At 47.0% G+C, this 24,887-nt stretch overlaps 1 protein-coding gene across 3 annotated transcripts in view; it reads left to right on the forward strand.

Annotated features, from left to right (window-relative positions):
- The first annotated feature begins 1,918 nt into the window (after nucleotides 1-1,918).
- Nucleotides 1,919-24,887, forward strand: part of LOC119439998 (uncharacterized) — an 82,949-nt gene continuing 59,980 nt past the window's right edge. Inside the window, exons 1-5 of one of the 3 annotated variants that reach the window (XM_049661309.1) lie at nucleotides 1,919-2,057; nucleotides 5,477-5,580; nucleotides 6,890-7,029; nucleotides 20,862-20,929; nucleotides 21,688-21,768. In XM_049661309.1, the coding sequence (XP_049517266.1) occupies nucleotides 2,036-2,057; nucleotides 5,477-5,580; nucleotides 6,890-7,029; nucleotides 20,862-20,929; nucleotides 21,688-21,768 (415 nt within the window). In that variant the 5' untranslated portion in view covers nucleotides 1,919-2,035. The remainder of the gene's footprint in view (nucleotides 2,058-5,476; nucleotides 5,581-6,889; nucleotides 7,030-20,861; nucleotides 20,930-21,687; nucleotides 21,769-24,887) is intronic. The other 2 variants (XM_049661307.1, XM_049661310.1) reach the window with 2 other exon arrangements.

Genomic DNA, 24,887 nt, shown 5'->3' on the forward strand with positions numbered 1-24,887 from the left:
CGTGCAGTGGATGCATGTCAAAGATCCCCAGGTGATCAAGATTTCCGAAGTCCCCGTGCCTCATAACATTATCGTGGTTTTGGCACGTAAAATCCCAGAATGTTTTTTTTTTTTTTTAATAATTGCAGTGGCGCGCAGAACTTATTTTATGACACGATTGTTTATTTGTTCGTTGTCTTCTCATGCGTTATTTTGCTTTTTTTTTCTTGTATGTGTGATTATAGCTCCTCCTCTATAATGCGTTGAACGCCCTGAGGGTAAAATAAGTAAAGAAATAAATTAATTGTTTTTTTACTTGTAACAATGATCAAAGGGACTTGAAAGTCGATAAAAAAAAACGACAGGCCGCAGATGGCATACGAACTCACGTCTTCGCAGTACGCGCGCAATACTCTGACCAACTGAGTTACCGCGGTGCAGTTTTCCCACCCACTTTCTTGAGCAATACCAGCAACGCCTAACCAGCAACTTGTACAGCGCAAGGGAGATTTGTATATCTGTATTTGCGATAGCGCCTCAGAAAAGTTTGACGCGGGGAATGCAGCTTTGTGTAATGTATATCTCGAAGCTCTATGGCTGTAGGTGATAGTCACGCGGCACAGAGCGGCTAGATGAAAAGGCTGTTCGTTTCAAATGGGTGGTTGGGCTACACGCGAGAGACTCAAACATGAATTCAATGAAGCCACACTTTGCCACGATATTAGTGATCACTTATAGAAAGTACGGGGTCGCATAGAAGTTGTATAAATGCCCATTCAGTGGCGAAATATGTAGTTTGCAAAACCGGGTTGCACCTTTGCGGACGTTTTATACGTGTGTCAATATTTTCCCACGGAGTGCTTCAGGCAATTCTATGCAATGTTTCTGTAATAATTAGTACATAAAATTTATAATTCCTACAATAAATTTCACTTATATTACAATAAATGCTTTAAATAAAGTACGCGTCAAACATTGATGCCTTGTGCATGAAAACATCCTCATTACGTCTATTAAAGAAGTCTTCTAGGTATGGTTCTGGCTGCTTAATATTCCTATAAACAGTAACAATCAATATGTTGGCGTATCTGCGCTTTAATGTGACGAGACAGGCAAGTTTGTTCGTTGCCTATTGTTATGACTCCTCAATTGCTCAGTCAGCAGATTATCACAATATAAATTTCTGCTCTGTGAATTACTATTTGTTCCTGCAACTATCCACCCTCATTTTATTCATTACTTTAACTGTCATAAGGCATTAAAGACGCACGACATTAACTGTAATGGCGGGACAAATTTCAACCAGTACTGCTGAACAGCAACATAACCATGAAGATATCAAGTGGCATATGTGAAAACAGACAAAAAACAAACGAAACAAATCGTATCTTTACAAATCGTACCTTTATGCTAGTATTGGCCAGAAAAGAAAGCTGTAGAATGAATTAGGAGCTTAAAAGCGCTAAATAAACGCACTTTTACAGCCACGAGGAAAACTAACTTAACAAATGAAGCAATTTTCTGTGAATAAAAACCAGCAGCGTTCTCCTCGGGATTGCAGTGGTTGTTCTGGCTGCAGCTGCGGGACGAGTTTCGCCAGACAGGAAAAGTGATCTAAGCCGGCAGACAAATCCACCCCCACTTTCCCACATCGTCGTTTATCACCACCGCAGAAACGAATTGCGCAAACAGCTGTCAAACAAACCGGTCCCACGGCCGTGAGCAGGGGAAAAGGTGTGAAACATCCTTTCGAACTACCTTTAGCCACATCGGAAACGCTAATCTGTTGCGGACAGGCATATCGGATGTCTCTCGTTCGCGAACGTCTCCGCTTTCGATTCGGCAGCTCAGACGTGATAAAACGAGGTGTCACCGCACTTCCCTCGCACGATTTCACATGCGAACAAAAAACGGAAGACTGACACATCCCGTCTCGAAAAGGCAGACCGGCGTTTATGGAAATTCAGTCCGGACTCCATAAAATGGAGAGACCGGCTTCACCGCAGACCCGCTTAGACAGACGAGGCTCACGGGTAAGCGACCAAGGCTACCGGAAATGGAAGCGAACCACTTCTACTGTGAGTTGATCATTCTTCCGGCTTACCCAAAGATTACCTTCGAGCGGGAGAGGGGGAGGGGGAGACTATGGAAATTTGCATGTGCAAGTAGGAATCAGCTAGCGCAAGACAGGGGCAATCGGAGATCGCTGGGACAGGCCTTCTTCCTGCAGTGGACATAAAAATAGGTTGCTGCTGCTGATGACGATGGATGGATGGATGACGAACTTTATTGGGGTCCTTTAGGGCGCGCGCTAGCGCGCAGCCGGCCGCTCGACCGTTGGGACAGGGAGGCCGAGCCTCTCCGCCGTAGTCGCGGGCCCATTGGACAGCCCATAACTGTTCTTCGAAGTTGAGGCTGCGTAGAACCGCATCCCAACGTGACGAAGTGTTGCTTTCATCGCCGCGTAACGCGGTACACCGCCAGAGCATGTGAAGTAAGCTCGCTAAGGCATTGCATAGTGCACATGCATTTGTTGTCTGAATTTCGGGGTACATTTTGTGAAGAAGTAGAGGGTTTGGGTATGCCCCCATCTGCAGAAGCCTTAGTGTTAAAGCCTGAGGTCTATTGAGTTTACAATGTGGGACGAGGTAGATCCTCCGAGCCAAGCAAAAATGTTTGTAATTTCGTTGTACGAGGAAGGAGAGTCCCGATTGTCAATACTCCCAACGTCACGCTGCCTGGTACTCATAGCTACGCGGTTGATAATCCCTCACACAGCATTGTGTGCCGACTTATTGAGGTTGGGCGGGGCACCCTCGATCTGTCCTATGTGGGCTGGAAACCAGATCACTGTGTGTGACTTGATCTGCTTGCTTCCTAATATCCCTAGGGCCAGCTCGGATGTGGTTCCTTTGGAAAAAGTCCGGCCGGCTGATCTCGAGTTATTGTAGATTGATGTCCTCTCGTTGTCCAAAAGGGCCATGCATCGCTATTGCAGCCTGCTCTGCGATCTCAGAGGACGTCGTCCGAATCGAGATTGCGTTCGTTACTTTACTTTCATGGTCTACACTAACCGCAGCGAAGGCCTGTCCATCGGCGTAGCGCGCTGCGTCTACGAAACTGTTCTCCGAAGCCCGTTCACAATAATGATAAATAACTAGAAAAGTTTCAAGTCCTTCTCAGTGCCATATTGGGCATGCTTGTATCCAAAGCACCACACAAACGCTGACTTATGGACAACGCCGCGGTCTTCGGCGTTCTTAGTGTCTCTGTGCGACAGCTCGTTGTTGAGGCGTCCAAATCCGTGAGCCCAACCTGCGTTAAAAAATAATAATCATCATAAGCGCTGTTCTTCGCACTTCTTCTATTTCATTTTTTTTTCTCTTGGCTTTTTTCTCTTGTCTAGCACGCACGCTGACTCCCGAAGTTAGTAAAAACTAATTTCGTGCATGCCACAGCGCAACAGAACCATGGAACTACACACATTAGGCGCTTTTAAAGCTCCGCTTACTGACTTTTTTTTTCTTTTTTTTAGGTGAAGCTATCAAGGCGAATTCTGCAGCGATTTTCATGCGGCGGCGTGCGACGGTGTGATCGATAACTCAATGCAATGTGTGTCGGACCTCCGAGTCCGCTTTGAACCATAATCATCAGTGATTATACAACAAAATTTACCTAGGCAACCATATGCAACGACCTGTATGCGCGTTTTTTTTTCTTTTTAACCAGTGACTCGTAATTTTTTTTTCTCACGTACACCGAATCCGCCTTAGAGGTCGGCCAGGAGGTTGTAAGGCTGCGACCGCAAAAGCCGACGTCGTGATGCTGCAACGCCGCCGCCGTGAGATAGAGAGAGAGAGAGAAAGCGTATTTATTGAGCAGTTAAGTATAGGGGCTGGATCCTTATTTTATATGCGCCGTATCGGCTTGACCGGCTCTTTCGACCAGCAGGAGTTCCGTCACTAATAACAGCCAGCCACGGCCGCTCTCGAACGCAGCAGCATTTACTATTTCGTTCGAGCGAGGCCGTGAGCTAGCAAACAGACCCCTAGTACTTTCGAAATGCGTGAAAACTTTCCTATACAGGTTCGCCGTCTCGGGTGTATCAGCTTTCATATTGGCATGTACTGGTGAATAATTTTTTTTTCCTGTTTGGTGCTGTTCATTTAGTTGCTGCTACATTTACATTCCACACCACGAAAATGTTTCCGCAGCTGCATGTTAGTAAGGCGTCGTTTTGGTATCTTGTGTCAATTTTAACGAAATACACAACTCGAAAGAGGCCAAGACACCCATCTGTGCGTCTGTCACCTCCTTATTATTAACGAAGTCATATCAGCCTGCGGTGTTTTACCCTTGCTATACATATACTGTTTCTCAAACATTTTGCTGTTCTACGTAGTGAATGTCACTCCAGTATTGAAGAGGAGGATGAACAGTCAAACATTCACATTTCAGAGTCCGAAGCTTAGTTAACCATATATCCCCCCCCCAAAAAAAAGCAACTAACAGAAATAAACACATACCCAGAAAAGCTGAAACTCCCGAGTATCTCGCAACGCGTACGCTGCGTGTTCTCCAGCGTCTCTTTTTCGTGCGTCATCACTGAAAAATTACATAGAAGGCCTCGTGCACTAATTTTTCGCGTCCTTATTTCACGTCTTGAGAAATCCTCAGCTACACTTAAAATAAGTGACCTGGTGTCATCTGCACAGATGATACTCATAACCCAGATTTACGCACTATAAGGCAAGTACGAGACAATATCTTTACTTGTTTCGTTTTTTTTTTTTCATTCTATAACACCCGCAAAATATTTTCACTTCAATGGAGATGAAATCAGCACCCGAAGTTCGGTGCTGCAATAAATTCTATCTCTAGCCTTGAAGTACACAACCCTGAATTTTTATTCTACATTGTGTTAAGGCGCACGTTATTACAACTCGAGACTGGACAGCACGAAAAAAGCAATAAGCACCAATTTATTCCGAAAATACTTTGCTGCGGAAAGTTATAGTTATGCATAGTACATCGTCAAAGCTGGCTTTTTACACCAGGCTAAAAAGCAGGAATATAACCGGTTGCAGACAGGTACCCAGTGTAGCAAGAGACGTGTAAAAAACAAGAAGCATAAATACTTTTTTAAGCTATACCAATTTACGTGAAGTAATGCACGCACTTGACGCTCCGAGGTATTGTTGCGCCAAAGACGCAAGAAAGAGGGTTTTCGGTTCCAGGTTTGTTTACTGATTACGCGTGTTTAACTAAACTGCAATAAAAATTTACAAAGCAGGTACCGAAGTAAAATGGTTCAGGTGACCTACGGTAACACTGACCATTGCTATCTCTTGCTTTTTACTATAAAGGACCAGTTGGAAATCAGCTTTGTATGGGGCTAGTTTTGTGTTCTGTTTGTCTAGTTTCCAGCTGTAAAATCAAGATACCACCCACTTCAGCTTCCAGCTTAGCGAGCTGTCGTTGATTATATCTCCCGCAGTGACCGCCGTACTTGTCCTGTGCTACTCTGCAGCAGTTTTCTGCAAGTTGGCTGCTCCGGGGGGCCCAAGGAAGCTGTACTACAATGCGGCGGACAGCTTCAAGGTGAACAGCAGGCCGCGATTTTGTAGCGACGCCTTTTCTGGTGCTAATATTTTTCGCGCTTCGTCAGTGACCAAAGCAACGCCCCACCCACGTCATCAACAGAATCAGCCGGCCGTGAATAGTGGATGATAAGAGTGGCATGTAGAATCGAGCGGAAGGCATCACTATAAGGTCGCGGCTGAGCCTTGCAAAGCAGCTGTTCCAATTTTTTTCTTCAGAGGGTCAGCAGCTATAGCGTTCACCCAACTCTTTGTTCCGTCCTCGGGTAAATCACTCGGGTAAATGGAAACTTTGCCGACGTACCACTCCGGATGTACTCGGGTGTTCGCGTCGTACTTAAGTATAGTCGTAAGAGTCAGCAAAGTTTTCGGGGTGAAACTTTGCGAATATGACTTATATACATTCTAGATAACTGTAAGACCATTAATCATTATTAAGACCATTATAGCTAACCAGTGAGTTGGTAATTGATTTCCAGAAAGACAACAATTTCGTCCTGAGATATAGCTTGTCCTGGCCTGCTATTCGGCGCTGTAGAAGAGGGACGGGAAAGAAGAGCAATGATGATGATGATGATGATGATGATGAATTTGACCAAAAAGTATCCTCTACTATTTTAGAGTCGATATCGTACTTGCCAACTGGCTATTCTTCAGTCTGTGTTTCACCACATTCTTGTAGAATTCGCCCATATCTAAACTTTACCGCGTTTTGAACTGAATTCGATGTCCTCATAGAGCTGAGCTACTTATTCACCTCGGGCAATGGCGCATAGGTAGAAGCTATCTTTATTTGTATGTTATTTAGCTTTCCTACAGAAGCTGCTACTATTTTTTGTTAATCTTGTAGAGCTGAAATTTGGGCGTGTCGTATTCATGATCGTCGAACAAGGTCGAAAAACGGGGGACGTAACGTTTAAACATCCCCACTGGTGTGTACATTTCTATGTTACGTCCCTCTCCATCTCTTTTGGTGGAGACTACTAGGTTGAATACACCGTCTCAAGTTTATTGAGGGCTTCCGAGGCAAAGCATGGCATCCGAGGAGGAATGGAGAACGCAGTGCTTGTGTTGTGGTCACACCGCACCAGAGCTGGCTTCGTTCTCCTCCCGCGTGCCTCGCGTGCTCCCTGAGCTGATGGAAGTCGGGCTGCCAGGGAACACTAAAAGGCCCCAAGCCTACAGTAAGCTGAATGAGATAATAATAATAATGAGTAACCAATGCCCACTGAACAGATTGTTTGCACTGGTACTTTTTACGTATATAAAGCCTATAACTTATAACGTTCTTTGTGCCTGTGTTGTGTCAGGTATTTCAGAGTTTCCCGAATGCTGTGGCTATCATAGACTCGGACAACGACACCTTGTTTAACTGCTGGACAGCCGAACGCACGGAGATTGACCATGAGACACAATCAGCGACGTATGCAGCTCTTTTTCCGACGGTTCGGTATGTTGCTTTCGCAATTGCATTTCAACATCGTCTGCGTTAGCGAGTACACGTTTCTGTATTTCCTGTTAAAGGAGCATGAGGACTGTGCTAGATCATCCTCAAACCCGCAAACAGCTTAGAAGCATAATGATTTTTCAAGTCAGTTATTTTTACCAACTGGCAGGTTACAAACGTGAAAAAGTACTTTATGTTAGGGGCTGACAGGTACGGGCTGAAGACACCATATCTATGTAGTGGAAGTAGCCGGGCTCCTCCATGTTTATTGGCGTAAGAACTGTCATTTCTTGCCTAAGCACAGATATGAAGGTGCAACATCCTGCGATATAGGCCGGCATGTTGATGGAATACGCCAGATTTTTTTGTGTGTGTGAACTAGTGGTATTCAAAACGCAGTCAACGGGTACATTCTGCTGTCCGCGACGACGAAACAGTCCATATCAAACTGGTGTCAATTTTCATAAATGTCTATGGCAGGATTATGCCTAAATCACTTGCATAGAGCTCCGAATGCATCTGGCTTGAAATCTGAGATCAATGATGCAATCGTTTCTGAGTTATCATGAAAAACAATGAAGACAATGTCTATTATACTGTTCAATGGGTTCCACAAACCACACGAAGGTGTCTTCCAGTCATGAAAGTTCCGCTCTGTTATCGTAATACAAACGGGAATGTCTTAACGATCACTGTGCATCCTATAAGAACTATGAGCTAATCAAGGGCAACAAGCATAGCTTCTCGATGTTTTGAGAGCTCAAGTATTGGCCGAAAATATTTTTCACATGATAACACCAAAATATTGGCTACCCTACCGCGAGTCAATGTGAAAAGTGTGCAATGTACTTCCATTTGAGAAATAAGATCGGTCATCCCGTACAAATAGATCTAAGACGAAACACACATCGAAAACCTAAAAAAAAAGTTCAAAGCCTTATACACTATGGGAGCTATTGGTGCAAGCGCTAGCAGCCTCTAAGCAACTAGCCCACAGAACCTTTTCTTTCCACACGCTCAAAGTGATATATACATATATATATATATATATATATATATATATATATATATATATGTGTGTGTGTGTGTGTGTGTGTGTGTGTGTGTGTGTGTGTGTGTGTGTGTGTGTGTGTGTGTGTGTGTGTGTGTGTGTGTGTGTGTGTGTGTGTGTGTGTGTGTGTGTGTGTGTGTGTGTGTGTGTGTGTGTGTGTGTGTGTGTGTGTGTGTGTGTGTGTGTGTGTGTGTGTGTGTGTGTGTGTGTGAACGAGAAGAAAGGCAACCGAGGGGTCCGCTTTTTATTAATCATATCATAAGAAGCCAACAAACAATGATACCAAGGACAACATAGGGGAAATTACTTGTAATTACTAATTGAAATAATTAAATTATAAATTAATGGAAATGAAAATGGATGCTCAATGGTGGTAGCTCAATGGTGAGAGCGTCGCACGCTTAATTCGAAGATGTGGGTTCGTTCCCCACTTGCGGACAGTTGTTTTTTCATCCATTTTCATTTCCATTAATTTATCATTTGTTTAATTCAATTAGTAAGTACAAGTAATTTTCCCTATGTTGTCCTTGGTATCATTGTTTGTTGGCTTCTTATGATATATATATATATATATATATATATATATATTCACACTTCCACAAAAAAAAAAACATTTTCTTTCTTTTTTTTTTGTTGATACCTCAAGGGTCCGAATATGACATTGCATGCGGGGTGGGCACGTAAAAGGCGGGAATGATGATGACATTACAAAGATGAGTAAAAACACTTCATGGCACATCTAAAGCGCGCTGTATGGCGGATGAGTGCAGGTTGTATCGGAAGGCAATTAACTCCCGCCTCGGGCAGCTCGGACAAAGAATGGCTACAGAAACGTAGTGGTACGGGCTTGTGGCGGGATGAACGAGTTCGGATGGCCTGTTCGACGAACACGGTGAGCCAGCTGGATTAGCTGGCTTTCACGTGACACGGAATGGGGGAAAAAACTCTGATAGAGGCAGAGGCGAGAGATGCGACGAGAAGCAAGAGGCGATCAATCTAGCAGAATCTAGCAGCACGGTTATGAATGGATTCGATAGCTTTAGTGAGATTGCATTGGTGGGGGTCAAAGATAAGGCATGCATATTAAAGTTTTGGTCGTACGAGTGTTTTATAGGCAACTGATTTTACGGAAGGCTGCGCCATGAAGAAATTGCGGCGAGGATAACCAAGAATTTTCTCAGGGGAATTGATTAGGTGGGTTACATGATTTGACCAAGACAAATTTGTGGAGAGGTGAATGCCTAAGTACTTGTAGGAGTCGGTGGTAGATGCAGTACAGTTATTAATCTTGTATGCAGGGTGAATTTAATCAGGCCGACGATGGAATGAAATGTGTGCAGTCTTACTAGTGCTCAGGGACATGAGCCATGTGCACACCAGCCTCTCATATGAGAGATCCTCCTTGGCGAAACAGACGCCAGCGAGATTATTCACAGGGCGGTAAAAGACACAATCATCAGCGAAAAAAACGTACTACAGATGTTCTGGGAAATGGCAAGTCATTAATGTAGATTAAGAATAGGAGTGGCCCAAGAACAATGCCCTGAGGTACACCAGACAGAACGGAGGAAACGGCAGAAGTATGGTTGTTACAATATACGAACTGCTTTCGGTATGGCTGGATCTAGCTAAAAACAAGGGGACGAATGTTAAGGCGTGATAGCTTTAGCAAAAGACGTGAGTGTGGAACCTTATCGAAAGTGTTTTCGATATATAAGAACAGGCCGTCTGTTGGAATGTTACAGTTTAAATGAATATCCTGAATAAATAACGCTAACTGTGATTCGCATGAGTCAGCTCTCCGGAACCCATGTTGATTAGGGTGAAAAAACTTCATTGAATTTAGGAAGTTCGCAACATGAGAGTAGATCACGTATTCCTTGATTTTGGAGCATACGTTGGTGAGTTAAATGGACCGGAAAGTTACCTGGGACGACCACGAGCACCTCTCTTGAAGACTGGAGTGACCTTCCCTATATTCCAGTCATGTGGAGCTGTGGCTGTGTCAAGTGATTGTTTAAATATGACAAAACGGATCGAACTACACACATCTTCGTATTTTATATGTGAAGCATTCCTTCGGGAGCATTTGTCGCTTTGAAAGTATCTATCTATCTATCTATCTAGCCGCCTACGTCCTGGTGCTCTTATGGTCGTTCCATTAACTTGGTATGTACAAAAATTGGCATAGTATGACAAGAGTGTATGACGAACATAAATAATAGGTCATGACATGAATGGCATGACATGCGTGTCATGTAGGTCATGAAACAGCTGCCTACGTCCTGGTGCTCGCATGGTCCTTTCGTTAACATTGTGCAACTGGAATGGGTTGAGACATGGGTACTAAGTAAACACTAAAGGATGATGGTAGAAGCCGTAGTCGTGAGCATGACTCAGGAAAACTGACAATGACTCATCGAAAAGAGATTAACACTGAAGAACCACTCAAATGGCTTCGGATCTGGGTACTAAGTGAAGGAAACACTTACGGGTGATGGTAGAGGTCATAGTCATGAACATGACTCAGCAAAAATGACAATGACTATGCGAAAAAAAAATTTACACTCAAACGCCACTGAAATGTGTTCGGACAACAATGATAGTATGTCATGACATGCGTGTCATGTAGGTCATGAAACAGCCGCCTATGTCTTGGTGCTCTCATGGTCGTTTCCTTAACTTGGATCCCCGCACACAGCTTCGCATAACATCGATTGCCACAGAGCGTGGGATCTGCCTTCTTTTTTTAACACTTTGGCACTGATTCCGTCTATCCCACAGGATGATGAGCACTTCAAGACATGATTTGACCTTAATGCCTTCAAGGCATGCATGACCTTAACGATGCCTGGCCTAAAATCAATACCTTCCATTGGTGGAAAATCGAAAATGGGAAATTTGGAAGTTCATTGGTATATTATTTTGTGAACATGAAACAAAATGCAAGGTTCAAGGCATGAGGAACATCTAAGTCAGAAATGGATGAGCCAGAATTATCACAAAGTGAAATAGAGCTATTATTAACGGATTTATCGTTTTCCAAAAGCGCCACGGGTTATATTCCAACATGTTTGTAGCGGTAGTAGAAAAGAAATTACTTTTTCTTTGTGATTTTAATCAGTTGTATTGTGTAGCGGATTCATTATATTTCTCCCAGGACGAAAAACAACCTGAAGACTTGGTTAAAGTATTCGTTTTTTTCTGATTGTTCAGGCGCTTAAAAGTAGTGTTGAACCGGTGAGAACGCGATCTTTCATTTATCGTGATAGACCGAATGTGCAAACTTATTAAACGCAGCACTTCTGTTTTGAAAAGGGCCCATTTATTCGCGGTCGACCACCGCTGATAAGTAATAGCAAATATCCCGTGAAAGCATGAAAGTTTACGATTCAAACTGGAATAATCAGCTATATCGTATAGCGTTCGTACTTTCTTTGATATTTTACGCTTGAGTATATTGCAAGGAAACGTGGCATGGATGGCGGTGTGATCGCCAAGACCACTGATGTACGTAAGGGGAGGCATGTTATCGGGGTGTGACGTCAAAACGAGGTCACAGATATTTGACGAGTGTTGAGTTATACGCGTAAGTTTAGTAACCAGCTGCGAGAGACCGAAGAGCAAGCACGTGTTTATAATTAAAACTAGCCATGTTTTTTTTCTTCTTTGTTGGTCTTTTTCTTGTTAGACATGACGCAACATTATTCCAATCTACAGATGGAAAGTTGATGTCCCCGAGTAACAAGATAGGGGTGTTAGGATAAGCCATTGTTAGTTATAACAAGGCGTCGTGAGAATACAACCGAAAGGAGCTATCAGTGCTTGGTGGACAATAACAGCCTACGAGCGTTCGCGTTGAAATGACGTGGTAGCACGTCTAAATCGTTTCTAAAGGCGTTCTTACATTTACAGAAGAGCACTTAAGTTGGCCATGGGTAGCAATAGTCACACCAGCGCCATGGGTGCCATCGTACCTATCTTCGCGGAAAAATTACAGCCTCTGAGATCTTCCTGGGCCTCTGCAACGTATTCGAGGCCATGTTCAGCCAATGCAGCCGCTCTAAGCCTATACGCCAAGAACTTGTCTCTCGGAAATGGTGCCCATCGTTACGAATACTTAGCGGTCGAAGCTTCTGGACACAAATTTAAAGCAAATACAAGCGTCAGTTTGAAAATTATGGGCCACACAGTGAACGACGACGACTTGATAGGTCGAGGCAGACGGCAGCAACTTCGGGCGGTGCCGCCATGTTTATTTTTCCGGCGCGTCCGTCGTCTGGATGCGTTTTGCTGCCGGTCGGGCGGCGAAATAACCGCCCGCGCAACAGATTTTCGCAGAGCCGTCCAACAAGTCCGGCACTGCTCGTCATGGCAAGGCAGTGCGCTCGCTAGCAAGTGATTTAGCGTCGGCTGTAGCGGAATCCAGGCAGGCTGTTTGTTCAAAGCTCGATATTAGCGTCAGGATCCAGGACAACACCAAGAACTGCATAGCGAAGACATGAAGTCGGTTAAGATGACCCATAACATACATGCCACCAAGCCCACCTTTTTTCAAAGTGAAGGATTCATAAACGTTTCTTTTGTTTTACTACAAAACTTCTGCGTTCATAGTAAATGAGTAACATTAAGATAACGTTGTTGAGACGCGCATTTCCAAACTCAGCGGCCCCCAAGAATGTAGCCGAGACTCCTTTGAACATGTAGGCAGGAGGAGGAGGAAACAACTTTATTAAGTGAAATGCCAGGGCTTTGTAGATGGCCGCTTTTCTGCGGCAACTTCTTCCGCCCAGGCAATGATTCCTTTTTGTAGCTTTTCTTCTGGCGACCGCATTAGGGTCTCGCATGTCGTTTCTGAGGGAGCTGGCAGAAACTCTATGGGTGGGGGAAAGCCCTCACATTCCCAGAGGATGTGTATTTGGTTTGCTATGTCATTTTTGTCGCAGTTTATGCATATTGGGCCAACCTCCCAATCTGTGAAGATCGCTAAGCGATGAGCAGTGGTAAGGGTGTTAGTTTGAATTCGGCGGAGGATAGTGGCCTGCCCTCTGGTAAGGTTGCTGCGATATAGGTTGGTAAGTTCGTTGTATGAAGTCACTACCTCTCCCATCGGGGGGTCCGGTTACAAGGACAGCACGACCCGGTTTTTTAAACCCTCGGGCCCCGTTATGCGCTTCCTCATTGGCGGGATTTTCTGAGTGAGCCGTGTAACATTCGGGGTGCTGTCGCACTCTACGTTGGGGCCTGTAGATAAGATTGCCCCGCTTGCCGCGATATCTTTTCTTTTTATTTTTGCCACACCCTGATTGGCTACGTTGAGCACAAAAAGTGCGTCGCTGCAAGAATAAAGGTGATTGTCTTCCTGGCACTGCGGGGGTCGTCTGTTCCTTGGGCCGGTCGTCCTGCCGCTCCCGGCGTCGAGCCGCCGAATACGTAACAGCGGGGACTGAGACAAGATTTGTTTGTTCGTTTTGTAGTGAGAAATACGGGCGCCAGCAGAAGACGAAGAATAAGACGTTTGTTGTTGGTGCTCGCGCTCGCTCCGTTTGGCCGTTGCCTGTTTCGGCGCATTCATAAAAAATGTCACAGTTTCGCCCTAAGGGCGAAGCAATGAATGCGATAGCAACACAGCAATGTTATACGAAGTAAGGTGAGCGGCTTTGGTAGCAATATGAATTGTAGTAAACATGAGCTGATTAAGTAAGCAGGTGTGCTGCGGCGTAAGTAGACCGACATGAAGAGAGACTCGATGACCACGAGAAGGTGCGTGTGAAACGGTGGTGTTGATGAGAAGCGCTTTCCGTGGGCAGCGCGTGCGAAGGGACACTCCTGTAGCGTTGCACTGCCGATCCGGGCAGCATTGCATGTCTAGCGTGCGTTGGAAAATGTGGCCCGACTATTACTAACTGAATGAACAAGCGTGGTGTGAGTGCGCACAAACAAACATGAATAGATCACACTGAATGACTGCAGACAATGACTGTCAAAACGCTGGCAGCAAGCGCAAACGCCTCAGCGGCGAAGGTACGTGCGGTCTATCGCTTCAACGGAAACTGAGCGGCGAATGCACGGCGCATAAAGGTCAGAGCCGTGGAGAGATAAGAGACGGTGCGGGCGGAGCGACGAGCGCGGTTGTTGGCAGAGCAGAAGTGCGCCCCCCCCCCCCCCCCCGCTCCCTCCGGCGCTAGCTTCCCGCTTCCTTGCTTGCGCGTGGGAGATCGAGTGCGTTCGCTCTCCGTGACAGCGCGCGTCCCCGCACGCTTCTGCTCGGGCATACGGCGCGCGGCGAAGATTTTAGGCGTACCCCGACAGCGAGACCCTGTAATTGTCAACGGCACCGACGAGCACGACGTCGAGGACTGGCTCACTTCGTATGAGCGGGTAAGCGCCCACAATAAGTGGGATGACGGTGACAAGCTCAGCAACGTCAACTTTTACCTGGTGGGCGTTGCACAGTTATGGTTCCTCAACCACGAAGCTGATGTTGCCAATTGGGCATCTTTTAAAAAGAGCTTCGCGGAAGTCTTTGGCCGTCCCACTGTTAGCAAGCTCCGCGAGGAACAACGCTTACGCGGTCGCGCCCAGCAATCCGGCGAGACCTTCACGTCCTACGTTGAGGATGTTGTGGAGCCTCTACCATCGCATCAACCCTGCTATGTCCGAAGCTGATAAACTCAGACACATCATGAAGGGGATTGAGGACGACGCTTTCCACATGCTGATTGTCAAGAATCCCCAAACTGTCGCAGACGTGGTTCAGTACTGTCAGAGCTATGACGAGTTGCGGAAATAGCGCATTTCTACACGACTCCCGAACTCTGACCCGGCCGACATGTCATCATTCACTGTAGGCGCCGTTTCTACTGACACCACAATGTTATGGCAGCAGATCCAGCAGTTCGTCCGAGAGGAAGTGGCACGGCAATTGTCCCTTGTTCCCTGCGTCCCGGCCTCGGCGCAGGGGCTTGCTCCGACGCTACGACAGGCCATATAGAGGAGCAAATTTCTGAGACGCTACCAACCACCTTCCAGCATCCGCCTGTTTCCGCTCCTCTCACCTACGCTGAAGTCGCACGCAGACAGTCACCAGCAATGCCGCTCAGCCCGGATTCTGGTCGACCAGCAAATGCCTTCTTCGCTGCGCGTGCTCCTGTCCACCCGAACCCGCCACCTTTTCGCCATCCCGCGCCGCCGTCCACTAATTCTTGGCGCACCCCGGAAAACAGGCCTATTTGCTACTTCTGTTGTCTGCCTGGCAATGTCGCACGTTTCAGCCGTGGTCGTGACTTCCGTACTAGTGCGGGCGAAGACAATCGGGACTACTTTCGTTCTGAGCCACCACCCCCGATGTCCTCCCATTCAACGATGGACACCTGCTCACCGAATTGCCGTGGCTACGATACACGTCGGTCGCCCTCACCACGTCGCCTTTCCCCAATGGTTCGTCGCCCCCCGCCAGTCCAAGCGGAAAACTAGCCCTCGCAGTTCCGGAGGCAAGAACTGCGCTCGTGCCGACAACTTCAAGGCCTCGATTTCTACCTGCGAACGAAATAACCGTGAATATCGAGGTGTTTCTGTGCAAGCGCTCGTCGATACTGGGGCTGCTGTGTGGAGAACTGTGCCGCAAGTTAAAAAAGACAACGATACCGCTTTCCGATGTCTCTCTGCGTACCGCGACCGCGCACCACATTCAACCTTCAGTGGCATGCACAGCTCGTCTTGTCATACAGGACATGTTGTACGCCGTCGAATTTGTCGTTCTTTCGCCATGTTCTCACGACGTTATTTTGGGTTGGGACTTTCTCGCTGCTAACCATGCCGTTGTTGACTGTGCGCGTGCTGAACTTGAGTTGTCGCCGATGTGTGCCGCCGCTTCTGAAAAGCCACCCTCTCGAGTGGTCGTCGCTGCGGACACTGACATGCCTCCTTTGTCTTCTGTTTTTGTGCCACTTTCTTGCGACTCTGCTTCCGATTCCACCGCCCTGTTTGCGCCCTCCGAAGCCTTCACCTCTCGCAAAAACATCCTCCTCCCTTTTGCAGTCCTCACGGCCGAAAGCTCTTGCAGCGCCATTTACGTCTCAAATCGGTTGTCTTCCACAGCCACGTTATACGGTGGTGAATGTATAGGCCGGCTTGAGGATATTGATTCCGCATACTCTACTCAACTGCCTGACGACACGATATATAAGGCCTTCTCGTCGACAGCATTACTCCTGCTACCTCCGCCGATTCGTCCTCCTTAGAGGCATTCCTCCCGTCAATTGATTCCACACTCCCGCCTGCACAGCGTACCCAACTCTTGGAGCTGCTCGCCCGCTTTCGGACGTCGTTCGATAATAAGCCGTCTTCCTTGGGCCGCACATCCGCCATCGTTCACCGCATTGACACTGGCACCCATGCACCCCTGCGCCAGCGTCCATACCGAGTTTCTCATGCTGAGCGCCGTGTCATTGATGAACAAGTCAACGACATGCTTAATCGTGGCTTAATACAACCCTCGCACAGCCCTTGGGCCTCCCCAGTTGTGCTGGCAAAAAGGACGGTGGCATTCGATTTTGCGTTGATTATAGGCGCCTTAACAAGATCACACGAAAAGATGTTTATCCGCTGCCCAGAATCGGCGACGCCCTCGATTGCTTGCAAGGAGCAGAGTTCTTCTCCTCTTTAGACTTTCGATCTGGGTACTGGCAGGTCCCTATGAATGAACCTGACCGTCCCAAGACTGCGTTTATAACCACAGACGGTTTATATGAGTTTAACGTGATGCCATTCGGCCTTTGTAATGCGCCTGCCACCTTCGAACGTCTCATGGACAACATTCTTAGAGGCCTCAAATGGCACACGTGTCTGTGCTACCTGGACGACGTCGTAGTCGTTTCGAAGGACTTTGCCTCCCATTTGAGTCGCCTCGCCAGCGTCCCCACTTGCCTTTCAGACGCTGGATTGCAGCTTAATTTGACGAAGTGCCACTTTGCCGCCCGCCGACTTACCATCTTAGGCCATGTTGTCAGCAAGGACGGTGTCCTTCCCGACCCTGCAAAGCTTCGCGCCGTCGCCTAGTTCTCCAGGCCGTCTATACGCTGAAAGAACTCCGTAGCTTTATCGGCCTGTATTGGTACTTTCGCCGATTCGTGCGTAATTTCGCGTCCATAATCGCCCCTTTAACGCAGCTGCTTGCCGACAGCCAAGTCATCTCGGCATGGTCTACAGCTTGCGAAGACGCGTTCGCCACATTGCGCCATCTTTTGATATCCCCACCTATCCTACGCCACTTTGACCCAGACGCCCCCACAGAAATCCACACGGACGCTAGTGGAGTAGGCCTCGGCGCTATCCTCGCCCAGCGTAAGTCTGGCTTCGAAGAGTACGTCGTCTCTTACGCCAGCCGCACTCTCACCAAAGCGGAAACGAACTATTCAGTCACCGAAAAAGAATGCCTTGCAATCGTTTGGGCAATCACCAAATTTCGACCTTACGTATAGGGCCGTCCATTTGACGTCGTGACTGATCACCACGCCCTGTGCTGGTTGTCGTCGTTAAAGGACCCCTCTGGTCACCTAGCTCGTTGGGCGCTTCGTCTACAGGACTATGACATCCGTGTTGTCTACCGGTCCGGCCGTAAGCATTCGGATGCCGACGCTCTTTCGCGCTCGCCACTGCCCGATGAGGATGGTGCTGCGTCTGTCTCAAGGTACGATTCTTCGTCTCTTACATGCACCCACATGCCAGCTGAGCAACGCTGGCAACGCTGGAGTATTTATCTCTGCCGTCACCACACACCACCGACCGCTCGCTTCGGCGCGCTGCTCGTCACTTTGCCATCCGCGATGGGCTTCTGTACCGCCGCAACTACCTCTCTGACGGCCGTAAATGGTTGCTGGTGATTCCTCGCCATTCACGTTCCGACATATGTGCCTCTTTTCATGCGGATCCGCAATGTGCCCATGCCGGTGTACTAAAGACGTATGCACGCCTCCGGCTTCGGTACTACTGGCGCGGAATGTACCGCTTCGTTCGGCAGTACGTCCACTCGTGCTCCAAGTGCCAACGCCGCAAGAGCCCACCTAACAAGATTACAGGGCCGCTCCAACCATTGCCTTGTCCCTACCGGCCTTTCGACCGTATCGGCATTGATTTGTACGGCCGTCTACCGTACACCCCAGATGGCAACCGCTGGGTTATCGTCGCCGTGGACCATCTCACGCGCTACGCCGAAACTTCAGCGCTTCCGGCGGCTACTGCACGTGAAGTCGGCTTGTTCATCCTTCGCAACCTTGTTCTTCGACATGGTGCGCCTCGCGAGCTACTGAGTGACCGTGGTCGTTCATTCCTCTCTGAAGCTGTAGAAGCCCTCCTCCGGGAATGCAACATTGTCCATAGAACTACAAGCGCATATCATCCGCAATCGAATGGTATCACTGAACGCTTTAATTGTACTCTCGGCGACATGCTCGCCATGTACGTTTCCGCTAACCACACTAACTGGGACCCCATCCTTCCCTTTGTTACGTATGCTTACAATAGCGCCACTCAGTCTACCACGGGATTCTCTCCCTTCTTTATTCTTTATGGTCGCGAACCTTCCTCGTTTATGGACACGATTCTTTTGTATCGCCCCGACGCTTCAGAATCTACTCTTCTATCCGAAGCCGCCACTTATGCCGAAGAATGTCGTCAGATTGCCCGCTCACTTACCGCGCAACATCAGGCCAGCCAGAAATATAGTCGCGACGCAGGCTTGTGTTTTACATCATATTCACCTGGAACGCTGGTATGGCTCCGCGTTCCATCCTACTCCTTGCCTTTCAACAAAGTTCAGCTCAAAGTACGCCGGCCCTTACTGGGTTCTCCGACAGACATCCCCGGTCAACTACGTCATTGAGCCTATTCACCCATCTACGGACCAACGGCGTCGCGGACGCGAAACTGTTCATATCGACCGACTGAAGTCACACTACGACCCACCAGTGCTACCTGTTCCATAGGTCGCCAGGATGGCTCCTTTTTCGCCGGGGAGTGATTCTAGTGAGAAATACGGGCGCCAGCAGAAGACGAAGAATAAGACGTTTGTGGTTGGTGCTCGCGCTCGAGCCGTTTAGCCGTTGCCTGTTTTGGCGCAATCATAAGAACACCGAGCGTATCTACTATTAAACGCGTACTATCAGTTTATTTATTTATTTATTTATTTATTTACAGTACCCTCAGGGCCCAGAAGGGCGTTACAGAGGGGGTGGGTTTAATAAACAATAAAAAATACAACACGTACAAACAATTATTAGTATTTAGAGTGATAAACTCAAAATATAATCAGTTATTGCAATCTTGAAAGATTATGCCTCCTCGATGCAGTCGATGGAGGGGGGGAGGGGGGTCCTCTCGAGAGGCACTGGTTTTTGGCAGAAATGAATCTGATAAAAAATTTGTGTGACAGAAAGGAATGAAAAATTTAAACCGATTATCAAGACACGACGATATTTACGAAGGTTCTGAAATGAATTCTTGTTTAAGTGAGTTATTTTGGTAAAGGATTTTTTTTTTGAAAAGGCAGAGACGGGAAATCTTTCTTCGAAGCTGCAAATTAATAAGGCCAAGGCTTGACTTCATTAGAGAAGCGCTAGCTGTGCGAGCATAATTTGAAAGTATAAAACGTGCTGACCTGTTCTGAACTGACTCAATGGTGTCTGCTAATGTTTTTCGGTCTTCTTGATTGAAGTTTCTCAGGATCTTGGCTCTATTTAGTCCCACAATGCCATTCATAAAGCTAAGAATAGCACTCTGAGAGTCGCTAAGGACAGTATGGGTAGTTGGGTTCATGGTGGGCAGCGCTATGGCCACGTCTTCGTCTTCTTTGATTGATGCGGCTCTAGTTGAGGCCACATTTACTATTCTAGATTCTCCGTCGTCGGCACTCAGAGTGTATGTAGGCAAGATTCAATACACCTTCCGGCCACATCAGGCCATTTCTGGCCAGCTCGGCGTTCTGACCGCGTGCACTACATGTCTGATATTCTGAAAATAGTCAAGGTAGATGTGTAGTGTTAAATGGGGTCTGACTGGATATATTGGCAGGAGTACGACTCTGGCTACTTCATTTCACTCTTTTTGCAAAAAAAAATAGTTTTACTTTCAAAAGAATAATGAGCGTAAATATTGATAATAAAAGAGACACTTCAGCACGCGCAAACACTAACACATAGGTGAGTGAAAGAAAGGAAAGACGAAAGATCAACAACGAAGGTGAGTTTCTGCACAAAATTGACCCTAGTATTTTGAGCACTCCCGTGTGCTAATTAAACAAGAAAAATGTTTCACTGCCCTGAAAGCTGTTGTCTAAAGGCAGCTAACTGACCATGGTCCAAGCATCGTCCCAAGTGACACTGAATGATTGCGCAAGGCCCTTAGATTGATGCGCAGCTGTTGACTTTGCTGGACATATAGGAGGCACTCCAGCAACAGGCGGGCTAATTCTACCATATCTTGTCAAATTCATCATCTTGTAAGTTCCCATTGTCTCACAGGGCTGCTACTCATCTATGATTACTTCAAAATTCCAACGAGGCGGAATTTCAAGATGTCCAGAGTATCACCACAGCTCGGGCCATTCCACGTCACTGGCAGGATATAGCCAACACCAACCCCGATAGCTGTCCCATAAATAATACTGCACATTCATTTCTCAGTGTAGATGTAGTATTGTAGTGTCCTTCGAGTGCTGCAGTCAAAATGTTTTTAATTACATATAATAACCAGCCGAGTCGTTTATTCCTTTGTTTCCTTTGTGCAGAAAAGCCAGGCTGTTTTATGTAAAAGCCGAAAAGAACTCTCCCAAGTTCACGTTTACACTCGACGACGGTGAGTTGAGTTCCACGGAATGCAAGAAAATGCGCACTTATGGTGCTTACTCCGTGCACGAATCTTTTCCTAGTGAATTCTGGGAATGGTGCAAGCAGAACCGTTGTAGAGTAAACAAAGAGAGCCTAATAAGCAGCTGGAGAAATACCATTCGAGGTGGAGGGACTGTTAATTTTAGTTAACTCCATCTCCTGGCTGAAGTACTCTACAGTTCTTTTGTTAGAAGTGTTACTGTAGGTTGAATTAAAAAATTTTTACTTATGTACGATTAGGCATTCTGCACAGTAGCACCCCCGTCTTGTCTTCGCAGCCACATTGAAGACTGAATCTCATTTCCCTTGAGCAACCTGAAATTCATTGTTCTCATCGTGCCACCACAAGAAAATATTTTACGTCAAATGAAAATCACAATTTTCATCGAACTTATAATCGGGAAAACATTCCCTATCACCTAATCAGTTTGCTTCGCAGAATAGCACAAGTAAACAATTGAATGACTTTATGAGCAAACAAAATAACGAAGAAAGAGAAAATATTAGGTTACGAGTGTTGATGTACGATCCGTGGCTGAATTCTCTTCGTGGCTGGCGTTGAACGTCTTGTGAGATTTGCGTTTCTTTGCCTGTTCGATTTGCACTACGGTTATGAGGGTTTCATGCTCCCCAACGCGAAAAGTCTGTAAGAATTTCTCAATATGAAAACTAGTGTAAATTGAGCGTGCTGGCAAAAATTAAGACACTTGAACGTGTATCTTGCAGATCCGACCCCCAAGGAAGGCATGTTCTACTACACCGACTACGAGAACTGCGTCATCGAGGATCTTGAGTACCACGGGCATCGTGAGTTCAATTGTAGAATTGTTCTGTTCTAACAAACCGATTCTGAAAAGGCTCCGCAAGAATGCACTATCACAGTAATCTATTACTAAGAAACCGTGAAAAGATATATATATATATATATATATATATATATATATATATATAATATTTCCGAATAGTTTGGCGTAGTAATGCAACCTTATACAGCTATGCAGGATGTCGAACCGCACTTCTTTTGGCTTCAGTTTGGGTTCGGGCTCGTACTTTTCGGTTCGTTTCAGGCTTTACTCCGGATCAAAAAATTATAGCGTTTCGAACCGGTTAGCGGCTTTCTGAGCCGGTTAAATCGGGTTCAAACAGGTTCGAACGAAAAAAAAAACATTCACGTGCCACTGGGTCCCGGGAAAACGTGCAGTGCTCTTGCAGAAACCTACAAGTTCGCTTGGACACTGTATGCAGAACTTCATAAGACGGTTTTTGTCTGCGCGAGTACTAAATTTGAAAAACATCAAATAAATAACACCAAGAAAACTAACCCAGTCTCATGAAGTCAAGTCGGCTAAAACAGCGGAGTTGTGACCGTCCTGTATTTCTCTGTTTCATATTCCTGTTTTTCGATGATTTTCTGTGTTTCCCTGTGATTCTTGATGTTTTTCGGTAATTTTCTATAGTTGTCGGCGTCCCTCTGCTGACGCCTGGCTTGGGCTTCTCTCTCTCGAAGCTCGGGGTTAGCTCCCCTTCTCTGGCGCTTGGCTTGGGCTTCTCGCTCTTGAAGCTCAGGATTTGCGCGACATCAGTGCTGCCGCTGTCTGACGAGCTCCCGCTGCTGCTCGCGCTGAGCGGAGTCCATCATGCGAAAACACCTGCTCTTAGACCCCTCCCCCATCCCCGGCGCGCCCTCCTGATTGGGCCGCTCCTCGGCCGGCGCGGCCTCTGATTCGTGAGCTTATAGTGCGTGAAAAAGACAAGGACGAAGGAAGAGGTGACACACACAGGCGCTAACTTGCCACAATATTTATTTCGAGAAAAGTGGGGTGGGTTCCTTGACGGGGTGGGTTCCTTGACGCTCACTGCAGGCATTGCAAGTGGGCTGATGCCGGGGCGGAAGAAGGTGACCGCTCGTCGTGTGCTCCAGCATACAGAGACTGCTCCATCGTGGGAAGAGCACGAGGAAGATAAACTCGCGAAATTATCGAAGCAGAAATGATTGATAGGCTCGGGTATAACTGTATTTCACAACCATCAATTGCCCTTTCCCACAAAGAGTTAGCTTACCTGCGTAATGGTGTGTAAGGTATTTTTGTAAACGGCGCATGTATGATGATGTATGCGAAAAAGTTGTATATATGTGTGGGTCCTTTTCTCGAAATAAATATTGTTGCAAGTTAGCGCCTGTGTGTGTCACCTCTTCCTTCGTCCTTGTCTTTTTCACGCGCTATAAGCCTCACGATGTCATAACAACAAGCTCAAATCACTGCATTACAGCTCTGATTGGTCCCGGTGGGACTGGCGCGCCCTCTGGTGGTAGATTCCCGCGCCTGCCCCAGCGTGACACCGCCGGACAGACAGGCGGCGAAGGGTCGATTCGGGACAGTTCCGCTCTTAAAAATGAAACGCCAGATACTGTTTTAGACAAGCGTGTCGTAATCTATACATTGAAGGGGCTTCATGGTGCCCTGCGCGGTTATCCAATGCATTTCCCCACCACCAGCCCACCCAAAATTTTCATGTAGTTACATGATTCGAAAGAACTTGTGGCACAATATTGTTGTCCGGCTTCCTAATGCGACATCATTATAGCCGGACTTTTCACCCAGCTCAAAGGTATCTAACAAAATATGTGTCAATCCCAAAGGCAGTGCAATCTAACATGGCCTACGAAAGCGCTAGCTGTCACGAGAGAAGAATGTGAGAAACTGTCACGTGACGCATGCTACAGACGTTACAAAGAGCGACTCTGCATGAGAGAAGCTCGATTGCGATCGTGGCCTTATTGATAGAGCATTGGGCTGCTGTGCCTGGCAGACCGAGATTCGATCCTACCATCGGTTACGTCTTTCTTCTTTCTGGGGTGTTACATATCAAAACCAGTTCCGATTATTAGGCACGCCGTAGTGAAGGGCTCGGGATTAATTTTGACCACCTGGGGTTCTTTAACGTGCACTACAACGCAAGCACACGGACATTTTTGCATTTCGCCTCCATCGAAATGCAGCCGCCGCGGCCAGGATTCGATCCCGCGACCTCGTGCGGGATCGAATCCCCGGCTTTCTTTATAGCATTATATGGTGGACTTCGGCATTTTGGAGGTATCTAGCTGAAAATTCGACGTGTGTTGAGCAAACGCCAGTGCGTCGCAGTGGGTATGCAAACATCACTTTGATAAATGATTGTGTGCAAGGTCGCCCGTTTCGCACGAGCGCGCAGCTGTCGAGACGTCATCATCAACACCTTCTAAGTATGCCATCGCATACTTAGATTGTGGTGCTTAGTTCTGGCCTGTTTTCTTTTGTTTTGTTTTTTTTAAGATAGTTCTACGACACGACGTGCAGTAAGGCAGGACGTATGCCGTAAGCAGGCGATTCCTTCCCCGATGTTCTTCAACATGGGAATGGCCCGCCTGACCTGCCAGCTTGAGGAAGGGGATGAACTCCATTTTACCGTATGCGCGGATCATATTATGCCTTGGACGTCTTGCGAAAAATAAACCAGCGATAAAGTGGTGGTTCTTCAAACAACGCGGGACATGATAACAGTATTCCTTAAAAATAAGTGATTGAGTCCCTCCCGCGAGAACACCGCATACATCACCATTGGTGGCCACGACAAAAGCCGGCACAAAGTGGCCTTACATTTCGCGGGCACGCCCATTCATTCAGCGTCTGAAGGCAATATTAGAATGCTTGGCCTACGGATAGCGGCAGATGGTCGTCCTGCCATCTAGCAGTTGTGCCAAACTTGGCGCCATATAGTACTTAATTTGATACGCCGAATATCGTGGTGCATCGGAGTCGCTGGATCTAAGACAGCCCGCCAGTTCGCCCTGCACACGCTTGTGTCCCGTGCAACATAGGAGTGCTTGCGTGCGCACTGACAAAACAGCACGTCCAGCAGCGGGAAGTGCTGTACAACGAAGCACT

This window comes from Dermacentor silvarum, chromosome 2 (assembly GCF_013339745.2).
Source record: "Dermacentor silvarum isolate Dsil-2018 chromosome 2, BIME_Dsil_1.4, whole genome shotgun sequence".
Taxonomy (NCBI): Eukaryota; Metazoa; Arthropoda; class Arachnida; order Ixodida; family Ixodidae; genus Dermacentor; species Dermacentor silvarum.